Source organism: Lycorma delicatula, chromosome 2, assembly GCF_047948215.1.
Source record: "Lycorma delicatula isolate Av1 chromosome 2, ASM4794821v1, whole genome shotgun sequence".
Lineage (NCBI taxonomy): Eukaryota > Metazoa > Arthropoda > Insecta > Hemiptera > Fulgoridae > Lycorma > Lycorma delicatula.
The window spans coordinates 87,247,950-87,260,014 of record NC_134456.1 but is presented as its reverse complement, the minus strand read 5'-3'; the positions used below and the strand labels follow the sequence as shown (position 1 = coordinate 87,260,014).

Below are 12,065 nucleotides of genomic sequence, written 5' to 3'. Positions count from 1 at the left end.
ACCATCCACCTTATTTGCCTGACCTGGCACCATGTGACTTTTTATCTGTTCCCCAAGGTCAAATCGGCATTAAAAGGAACAAGATTTCAGACAAGGGGATAATAACTAAATATGTATAAATTTAAAATAAAATATTTTACAGCATTAGTCTCATTATTTAATAGTCATACCTCGTACTTATCTGGCATAAAATGTTAGTCAAGAAGTGGATTATATATAATTTTATATCCATTTCTTGTTTGTGGAGGAAGCTATAAAGTAAAATTAAAGGTCAAATTCTAGTAAAACATCCAGAAAGTTCTGTTGTTGCTTACTAATAACAGAAAAGAAAGTATAGAACTATTTCATCTGACTATAAAGAAATAACAAAAGTCTTTGGATAACTTAGTTCACTGACAAGAAGTTTAAAAGGTATTATTTGTAATTGTATAATTTTCAAAGTAAATTAAATAAATGTGTACAATTAAAGAAAGATGCAAGTTCTTGTAATGTATTGTGAATTCACGATACCACATGAAAAAGTGTGATCAAAAAGTGGATGCTGAGAAGAGATATCTATCCACAAGTGATAAGAATTTTTTAGGATAGAAGTAGATTGAGATAGTTTTTCTCTTAGATATTAAATAGGCAGCTGAAAAAAGGCTCAGGATTTCCTCAGTAAAATGTTGTTCAACCTCTGACTTATGGTGTGTGGAGGTATCTAATTGAACAATAAATCATTTAAGCACACAGAGATAGTGTATGCCTTAAAAAATGAAAACTTACCAGTCATAATCCACTGCTCGAAAAATGAACAGTATACTTAATAAACTCTAAATAAGGCTTATAATGAATAATTTGAACATATTAGGAAATCAGAATTAAATAATAAAAATCAGTACTTTTTCAGAGGCTCATTAGTTTAATAAAGAGAGTGAATGCACAGACTGCACAGAGTGAATGGCTGCAGTGTCTTGAACACAGCTGTTTTGAGATTACTTGTGTTACCAGTTTTCTGAAGCAACTAATTGCCTAATTCTTTATTTTTATGGATGATGGCAATTGTACAAATTAATATACTGAAAGAGATATGTCAGTGATACAATTTTGTTGTACTAAGAGAAAAAACATACATACATAAACAAAATAAGTCATACATTAAATTTAAGATGAATATGAACATAAAAAAATTCTTATTTTTGACCTCATCGCAAAAAACAACCAACCAAAAATATACTTTAAAATATTCAGAAAACCAACATTAGAGACAATCTTATTCACAGCACTTAAATCCACCCAATTTCAGACAACCTGTTTTTATAAATAGGATTCATAGACAACTGAACACATCCTGTCACTTTAAGAACAAGTAGAAGATTCAAAATTATAAAATAAGTAGTAATTACAAACAGGTAAAGCAGCACATTCATAAGTAAACTAAATAATAATAAGCAGTATATTAATAAAATGAAACAATTACTTTTCATTAACATACATACTTTTCATTATGAACTAATCTGTTTACAGCAAGAATATCAATGAGATTGTCAAGTTTAATGACATTGTTGGTATTATATTTTAATAGTTCTGTTTCTGACATGAATATCCTCAGAAGGATATGTTCAAGTTAGCATTTTACGCCAGATAACAAAACTAATAGTCAAATCTCTGTATCTGAATAACTGAGATTATTTTCTGTGCATTATTTAAAAGTTTTTTTTAAATTTATGTGTATTTATAGAAATAAAATCTTAATTATTTTTAATAGCAATTTAAGTTAAGGAAAAACATGGAAAATAAATAACTGGTATTCAAAAAAGTACAGTCCTTTATATGATTATTTCAGTTGTAATTGATTGGAAAAGTTATCCATACTCTATCACTGGTCAGTTCAGCTTAATATATAATCAGAAGTCAATGAATCGAGTCTTAAAAAATCAACTGTTGACTAAGTAAGTGAACGAGATTTAAAATTGTATTAATTTCAAGAAAATTATCAGTAGTAATTTGTATGAAACCTATGTGACACTGTAACTGAAATGCTATTTCAGCAATGTGATATGAATTGCATAAAAAGATAAGCTTAAAGCTCACATTTTCTATTCTTGATAGCTGAATGTCAGATTTTGAAATTGTGTACATAAGTTAATGCTTTGTTCTTGTTAACTGTTAAGGATAAAAATAAAAAAGTATTTGTTCTCATTGAAAATAGTTATTTATTAAGTATTTATATTTATTTCAGTTGTCGTCGATCGAAGAGCCAATCCAAACGCTGATACTGGTCAGTTCACCTTAATATATAAGCAAGAGTCATTATCAAATGCATATGCACTGGCATCAGATGTTGCAGTTATTGGTAAAAAAATGGTGTTGCATAAAAAAAAAGGTAAATACTCTAACAACGGTAAAACCTTTTATCCTGTAGTGGACATACGAGAAACTGCACAAGGAAAAATGTTTTGTATTGAAGATTCTCCTTCAAAATGTGTTATGTCTATACTAACGCAAAAAAATGATATATTAAGAGACAAATTTGAAAAAGAATACAAGCAAGATGATAAAAATATGAAATCAGAGCGCAAACAAAACAATCAGTCAGTAACAGCAAGTGCATCCACTTCAAATTTTATAAAAAATATGATATTAACATACATTGTAAATAGCTCATGTTCTTTAGTTTCTTCTAATGGGGATAGTCATACCACAAAATCTGAGGCCAGTAGCAGTAATGATTTGAGACAAGGCGAGGGTACATTAGAGGTAAAAACAAATTATGGATCTCATCTGGAAAATGAAAATAAATTTAAAGAAAATCCTGATACAACTGAAAATAAACTGGATTTTGGAAACAATAAAAAACCCAAATTTCTTCCAGAAAATCAAAATAAATATAAAGAAAATTATGGTACAGTTGAAAGCAAATTGGATCTTGGAGACAGTAAACCCAAATCTCTTATGGAAAACGAAAATAAAGACAATCATGATACATTCGAAAGCAAACTGGATCTTGAAGATAATAAAAAACCCAAATATCTTCCGGAAAATGAAAATAAGTCTAAAGAAAATCATGATACAGCTGCAAACAAACTGGATCTTGGAAACAATATAAAACCCAAATCTCTTCCAGAAAATGAAAATAAACATCAAGAAAATCTTGATACAACTGAAAACAAACTGGATGTTGGAAACAACATAAAACCCAAATCTCTTCTGGAAAATGAAAATAAATGTAAAGAAAATCATGATACAGGTGAAAACAAATTGGATTTTGGAGACAATAAAATACTCAAATCTCTTCCGGAAAATGAAAATAAATATAAAGAAAAGCATGATACAAGTGAAAACAAAGTGGATCTTAGAAATTATAAAAATCCTGAAGGACCTGCTGACCAATTAAGTATGATGAAAATAACTAAGTGCAGTTCATCAAAGAAAAAAACAATTCAGTATAAAATATACTACAACAGGGAAAAAACTCATTTTGTAGTAGATGTACAGGAAGAAAAGTAAACAAATGTAACTAATTAAGTATGATGAAAATAACTAAGTGCAGTTAATTAAAGAAAAAACACAATTCAGTATAAAATATACTACAACAGGGAATAAATTCATTTTGTAGTAGATGTACAGGAAGTAAAATAAATAAATGTAACTAAACATCTTTTTTTGAGGGATCTTAAATAAACAGATATAATAATGCACAATTTCAATTTTTTCCCATCTTTTAAATTAATAAATAATTGCATCTTTTAAATATTAATGTATTGTATATTTAAATCTGTTTTACAAGAGCTAGACTCATTTATTTGGGATCCATTCTGAGTTGTGATTTTGTAACACGGCTCTTAACCTCAATGTTTTCCTCTTTTATCCCCGAAACACAATATAATTTTAGATAAATCATTTGTATCAAGAAGTATAAATTGTTCAAACGAATGAATCGTTTGTGCACTGTGCACAGCTACCTGGCGCACCACCATTGGTCTGCTTCGTCAATACCAGTTAAAATAAAAATGAGCACATACAACAAACTCACACACCATCCTTTTTTATGGAGAGAGTTAGACCCACAGTGCTTACTTTGTAAACTTGTCTCATGTCACAACCAAATGACATATAGGTAATCTGATAAGAAACCCTGAAATTGACAGCCGTACTGAAGAATAAAAAGCATCCGTACCTGGCTTAATACAGAAAGTGAATGATGAAGTAATAGTTTGCCATTGTCTTCCTCATTTCTATCAATTCACAACAGTGCATTCTAAGGAAATGTAATATACATTCATTCTATAAATGATATCTTGATATTGTTTGACAAGGACTGGGTTAGTAATGAACATGGTCCTTTTTATTGCATTGTTTCTCAGCAGAAAGATCACATCACAGATGAAAACAACAAACAGTGTCTATGTTCTGACTTTAATAACTGCAGACTATTTACCAAATGAGCCATTGGTCTATATTAATTGAAATAGTACTGAAAGTTCTAATCAACTAAAAGTAAATCCTTATCAAAGTATATATCTATAATTAAAATAGAGCTACTAAACAACAATAAAATCAAAATATCTAGGATAATCACACATTAAAATCAAGAATTCAGCAGTGCTGAAAATACTTAATCTATAGATAACTAATTCTATATTGACACATCCTATATTTAAGACTGATTCACTCAGAAAACTAAGCTAATGCTAGTGTTATGTTGCTACATTTTGTCAGTTTCATTTCATGTTCATTACTAAGCTGAGTTGTGCTAACTTCTGTAAGCCAATTACTGTAATCTCTTCAGAAATTCATATTGTTGCTGTTCTGTTATACTTAATTCATTTTAGTTTTCCAAAATACTTTTTTTTGAGAGGAAGTGTTGTTCTTCTGAATTTTAAATCTTGATTTAAAATTGTAATCTGATTTTAGGTTCTATAAACAAGGAACAATGTTTGATGTGATATTTTCAATTAAACAGGTTCCTTTGGTGGTGTATTTTTTAAATAAGCTAGCTAGGCTACAGCCTATGGCAGCAAATTTTCATAGGTGATAAATTTTTGAAGGTGGTAATAGGCTGCGTGGCAGTGCCGGCTGGTCGTTCATCCTGTAGGTGGCACATTTGTAAATCCGTATCCAGTCCTATTAAAATATAAAAAAACATTTATTAAAATATAAAACCAAAATGGAGTATTACTGTAGTGAAGTGTACATGAAACAAATAGAAAACAGAACCTCAACACTTTTATGGCCATGGGTGATAATCCAGTACTCTGATGCTAGAAATCTATTCTGGTAATTATCATTGTAATAAGGATAAAATCAAAACCTAAGTCAACGATTGTTAACATCTATATGCCTACAAGTGCCCGTGATGATGATAGGGTAGAGTGTGCGTACGAAGAAATTGATAAAGCAGTTAAACATAAAAAAGGGGATGAAAATTTAATAATAGTTGGGGATTGGAATGCAAGCATCGGAAAAGACAAGGAAGGAAATATTGTGGGTGAATATATTAGGCTGGGCAAAAGGAATGAAAGGGGGGACCAACTTACTGAGTTTTGCACAAAACATCCAGCTTCAAAAATCATAATAGAATATACTACACATGGAAAAAGCTTGGTGATTCTGCAAGGTATCAGATAGATTATATCATGGTTAAACAAAGATTTAGAAATCAACTCGACTGCAAAGCATATCCTGGAGCAGACTTTGATAGCAACCATAATTTGGTGATAATGAAATGTAGATTGGGGTTTAAAAATCTGAAGTAAAGGTGTCAGATGAATAGGTGGAATTTAGAGAAGCTATATTTTTATGATATAATTAAAAATTCTGAACATAATGTAAATGTTGGTTTGAAAATAATTACTTTTGGTCAATTATTTTATTAAAGAAATTAAAAAGTAGTCAGAAAAATCCATAAAACATGCATGAATGGCCAAAAATGGTATCAAAAAATAATAAATTTACAGCCAGTCAATAGAAAAACGAAATATCAGTATTTTTAAAAAAGAAATCTTGAGACCTGATGTTCCCTGCACAGGACATAACGTTTGGTTAGTTGTCAGTTGCTAAAACTACAGTTAAATTCATATTGAAAGTACTAGAGATGTTTTTTATAAGTTTAAATACATATTACTAATAAACCCTGAAGTATTAAAAAATATTGACAGGTAATTACAACTATCTCCTACAGAAAACTTGCAATTCTTGGAGTTGACCATGTTGAAGTTTACAGAGCAGCTGAGAGACAAGCTAATACAACCTTGCAAGATGGTCTTCTTTTTTCTTTTTTTTTTTAAACAGATGAACTACGTAGCAATACTACCAACCTTGTAAGAAAACTACTAGAGTACCTGAAATACACCCTGATTTGTCCCTTGTAGGGGGCGCCAGGAATGAGGAGGTTAAAGGACATAATAAGACATCCTGGCATAGTCACTTTGATATTGGAGGGACAAGTAGATGGGAAAAATTGTGTAGGCAGGCAAACGTTTGGAATATGTAAAAAAAATTGTTAGGGATGTAGGATGTAGGAGGTGTACTGAAATGAAATGACTGGCACTAGATAGGGAATTTTGGAGAGCTGCATCAAACCAGTCAAGTGACAGACGACAATAATAAAAAAAAAAATATTTTAGATGGCCTCCACATCTTCCCATACAGCCATCTCAACCTAGTCTAATATAAAGAAAGTGCATAGAACAGTAAAAAACCTTGGTGTGTGCATTAATCCTATCAGGGATGTACAAAACAGAAGAATGTCACAACATTAAATTGAATATAAAATATGAATATACACTATAAGACTTGGTAATGCGGCAAACCAAAACACAGAAGTATTAAAACACTATGCAAGTAAAAAAAAAAAAAAAAAATAAGGCACCAGTAAGAAAACCTATTTAAATAAACTCATTATATTGCAGTGTGACAACATGAAACACAACCACCACCCAAACCATACTTGTTTAACATGCTAATACATCTAGCTAAAGGTGTCCAACCAGCTATTGTTATGCCATTTAAATAGATGTGCCTTCTAGAGTCAATGAAAGGAACATGTATGATCATGTTTCTCAAACCACAATGAATAGCCCCATTAACTGTCTAGTGGGCAGTCAAGCTCTTGCAAAGTGTGCCTGACCTTGTGTGACTGCATTTTTCAAAAACAGCACTCATCCTTGTAATTTTCAAAAGAAGAGATAACAAAGACGTAGCATATAGAATAGTCGCTTTAGTACTGCTTCCTATACTATTTTAGGTAGATTTCATAAGAAAGCTACCTACTGTAATGGGTACCATGATTCGACTTTCAGAAAATTTCAACATATTTTCAAATTTCACATTCCCCAGACCCCATATATATATATATATATATCACCTTTTTGTGGACATAATAACTGCTGTAATTTTGCACCAATCATTTCAAATTGATAGATAAAATATAACGACCCAAAAACCCAGTCGAGTTCGTTAATGGGCAAAATTGGACCATGGGGTGCTTTTTCGAAAAACAAAATATTGCTGTAACTTTCTTATTAAGTAAAATATCAAATTCTTTTATAGTTTCTACTATTCTTTGGGTAAGGGCCTAAAACTTATCTAAGTAAAGTTTTTTGATATCACCAACCATTGGTCCAGGGGGTGGAAAAAATTGGGTTTAGAAGACAAAAAATATCATGCTTCCCTTAATAGTATCGAATAGGTTTAAAGTAGTTGTTAGTCCTCTAAACATTACCTTGTTTTCTGAAACAATTTTTGATATGATGAACCCTTATAGCAATGTTGCTGGAATTGAGAGGTGGGGCTTGTGTATGTTAAACATGTGAAAGTTTTAGTTAAAAACTAAAAAATACGCAAAAATTGCAACCAGTATGCAATTGGTTGCATATCCAATTGCGTACTGGATATGCAACCAACCCAAAGAAGGAAACCAAGATTTCTTCTGGACTTGGTAGAGACTATCCTATTTACATGCTCACTGAAAATTAACTTTTCAGTCAATCAAAGTAAATCCCAAGATCAGAAATACTTTCAACACTTTTAGAGTCCTGACCAATCCTTTAAGTATATTCATCACAAGGATTTTTCTAAAATAAGTTACTGAGCTGTTTTGCCAAAATTTAGCAACATTCTGTTATCAAATGACCGTTAATAAATTATATCAATATTGGATTGCAAAACCTCATGATTAGTATAGCTGTTAACCCTAGCCATAATTTTAAGGTTGTCAGCATGCAATAATGCCTTAGAAGAAATATCCAGTCCAATATCATCCATCAACAAAATAAGTAATAAAGGGCCAAGATTGGATCTGAGACACCACGGAAACAGCCCTAAGCTCACCAGATAACCTAACTTTCACGCAAAAAGGTCTATCAGTAACATAGCTTTGCAACTACTTAAATATTGCTACACTAACAGTGAGGCAGCTAAGCTTCAACAAAAATAGATCATGAGACATAGTGTGGAACACCTTATGAAAGTCAAAATAAACATTAACCTGTTTATTAGATTGAACTTCTGGAGCAGTAAACATCTGGAGCATGCTTTTAAGATTAATCGTAGTGGATTTACCTTTGCGGAAACCATTCTGATATGGGCAGACCTACTTATTGTTACAGAGAAAGATGTCTATAAACAGTCCTCTCATACATCTTGGTAACGACATTAATAACCGAAATTGGCCGACAGTTATGCTTATTGATAAATATCTTTGTCAATCCCTTTTATAGACTGATATAAACCAAGATCACCTATACCTTTACTGTAATTTAAAAATTCAGTAGTACCACTACAGGTGCCAAGGTAATATGTAGCACTACATTACTGACAAGGACAAGCCTCTAAATTAATATCAACACCACTGAAAAAAAACAAGATCTAGAATGGATGAACCACCTACAGGTAAATGAGAATTATACTTATATAAGTTTAGGTCATCTATAAAATAAAATAAAATATTGGCCTTCTTCTTGGCATAAAAGTGAGCATTTGATACTAACAGTTCTATTTTCCCACTCAATATTTGGGCATTAAAGTCTCTAATAATAACAACATAATAAACACTTATATCAGTTTTACTAATCACGCTATCAAAATAATCAAGCATAATCTCAGGCCTAGTATCAGGGCAAAAATAGTAATTCCTAAGCAGAAGATTAAACCTACAATGCAACCATATTTCAACCCAGTCACATTTGTTAAAGCTTTCTAAATCAGGATGTCTGAAGGAAGCAATAAAAGAGTGATCGGCAAATACTGACCCACCACCGTACTTATTGCCTGATTTAAGGAAATCATGATAGACCTAAAAACATTAAAAATGTCTGGAAAGTATTCAGAATTTAGGGGGCTGTAATCACACCTCAGCTTTTAATCAAAAGCTACAATAGAAAAGATTCAGCAACAGGGATAATGCCATAAGGACCTGCAGCAGCAGACACAAAAAAATCATAAGCTTTGGTACAAAGACCTCAGGTATATTATGTTTAAATTGCTGTTCTTTTCCATCACAATGCTGACTATAATTGACTTCCATGAACTTATTATAACCAGATACAAACTTCTGTTCAGATTTCAACTGAACAAAAAAAAAGGGGGGGACCAGAAGGCCAAGTTCCAGTAGACATTACTATATCAAAGTGCACCTAAGGAATCGCAAGATGAAAGAAATGTAACCATCTTTTTTTGTCTTCAACTTGGTGTAGACATTGTCAATACCCATTGCATTCCGAACCAAATCGACAATAAAATTAGCAGAAGGTTCAAACCGAATAACAATTATAGCTGTAACTTTACACCTGATAAGATTGGTTTTGCTGGTACTGGTACCTAAAATAATCTTTTTATTTTTAATTGGACCATTCAAGCTCTTTTTAACCTTTCTTTTAGGCGTTACAAGATTCCAATCATTCCATTCTCAACTGAAACCAAATTGGAATTTTCAGCCATAATCAGAGGGACATCAACCTCCACAAGATGAACCCTAATGTCATTCTTTTTATTACTCTTCTTCTCTGCCCAGTGCAACTCTGATTTTTCTGTCTGGAATTTTAGTAACCTGGCTATACATACTATTTGATTCTGAAGATACAAAATTGTCCATATTAATTTTATCAAGTCTATCAACAATTCATTGAGAAACAATCTCCCTCTTCATGTCTTAGACATGATCAATCAACAAACCTACCTTAAGAGTTTAAGTATTCAATCACAAATAATTTGTTCATGAAAACTTCAGAATTACATTCAAAGACATGATCAGTATTCATCTCCCTGTCCTTGACATTCATTTCTAACAATTGGGAAACCAAAAATAGAAGACAAAGAAAAGGAAATAGAAGAGCCAGAAGCTGCAGACAAAGTGTTACCACCACCAACAGATATGCTGTTATTGATACTAATTAGACTACCAATAGGTATGTTGTCATTCTTAGGAATCCTATTGCAACTATGGCTAAGATATTTACTTATACTGTCCAGAATGTAGAAGTCAAACTCATCACTGCCTATATGAACACAATCAGAATGAAATATCTAGCACAGGGCCCTTAAACAAGGTAGATGCTTCTGCTTCCCAAAGAAGGAATTGTTGCAGTTACCAAACCACAAGTAGTTTTGGATTGAGTCATGTCAATTCTTCAAAAATAAAACATAGAACCTAGAACCTAACTAAATTAAAAGCTATATCAAAAGATAAAAACAGATGGATAAAGGCCTATGAAAATTAAGAGACAAAACACCTGACAAAAGTGAAAGGAAATAAATATGCAAAGATGTAAAGTAATAACTAAAAGAATAGAGATAATAAATATCTCTTCTATAATTGCTTCTTGAAAAATTGATGCTATTGTATGGGGCCAGAGGGCAAGAAGCAATAATAATACCGGTTTGTGCCAATGAAAAGTACAGAGAATACTTTATAAAGAAAATTTACAAAATATTATCTGGTTTTGTTAAATTATGGTTATATTATTATCCCTTTTTATCTGGTTTGTTGAATAAATAAAATTAACTTGATAAGTGAGCATCTGTTCACCAGACAGCTTTGGCATCAGACCCCTTTTTCATTCATTCTTTACACTTTCTTCCTTGAATAGATATTATATGGGAATCGGGTCACCTGGGTTTATTTTTGTAGCCTTAATGACATTATCTCAGAGATGGTAGGCAGATGTTCTTTTATTGAAGCTCAGGGGTATGACTATATTGTAAGATAGTTTGCAAAAGCTAGTTTCTAATACAGGAGTCATTTAAATTGCTGAAATATGATGTATTAAAGTAGCTGGGTAAGGCTGAACAAGTATAAAATTCTTTCTACCTATATAACTCTAATTTATAAAAAAAACTGGAAATCCTACATGCAGTTAAATTCTTGTCAATGTATTCTAGAAATTGAACAAAACCATTCAAGAAAACATTCATTCAATGTATTCTTGAAATTGATTCCATAATATGAGTAAATATTATTTTCTGCTGTAGCAGTTTCTTTTTACAAAAAAAAAAAAAAAAAAAAAAAAAAAAATTAAATAATTCAGTGAATAAAATCACTTACAGCATTAAAAAAAAGGCTAACATTACATTTAGAAGATATTCTAAAAAAAAATATATTCTGCAAAAAAGCATATTGTGGGACTTCAACAAGCCAGAAATTACTTGAGAAAAATACTTTTTTTAACAATTAGTTAGTGGGTGAAAAACAAATAAAACAGGTTATTCAACAAATAATTCAAATAAATAAATTGTTTTCATCTCAATGGAAAATTATGAAGACTTAAGAAATAACACAGAAAAAGGTTTTTGTGCAATGAGAACTTTTTCATGTGATCGAGTCTTTGCCAAATGACTCATTTAAAAATAATAATAGAACTAATATTGTAAATATTACTTGTGTATACATTATAAGAATATTAGTTTTTTGATATCGTAACAAAAATCTAGTGTTTCTCCTTCCCAGAGTGGAGATAAGAACATTACTATATTAACAATAACTATAAAATATAAAGCATAAATAAAATAAAATATAAATATAACCTTCAATATATAATACTTGAAATAAATAAGTATTTGTTAAAAATGATAAGATTAAACCAAAT

The 12,065-nt window shown here is 31.0% G+C and overlaps 1 protein-coding gene across 1 annotated transcript in view; it reads left to right on the top strand.

The window, feature by feature from the left end:
• Window positions 1–3,673, top strand: part of LOC142318987 (tubulin monoglycylase TTLL3-like) — a 23,627-nt gene extending 19,954 nt beyond the window's left edge. The window contains exon 11 of the mRNA XM_075355731.1: window positions 2,222–3,673. Within this exon, the coding sequence (XP_075211846.1) occupies window positions 2,222–3,489 (1,268 nt within the window). The 3' untranslated portion in view covers window positions 3,490–3,673. The remainder of the gene's footprint in view (window positions 1–2,221) is intronic.
• The last annotated feature ends 8,392 nt before the right edge of the window (window positions 3,674–12,065 follow it).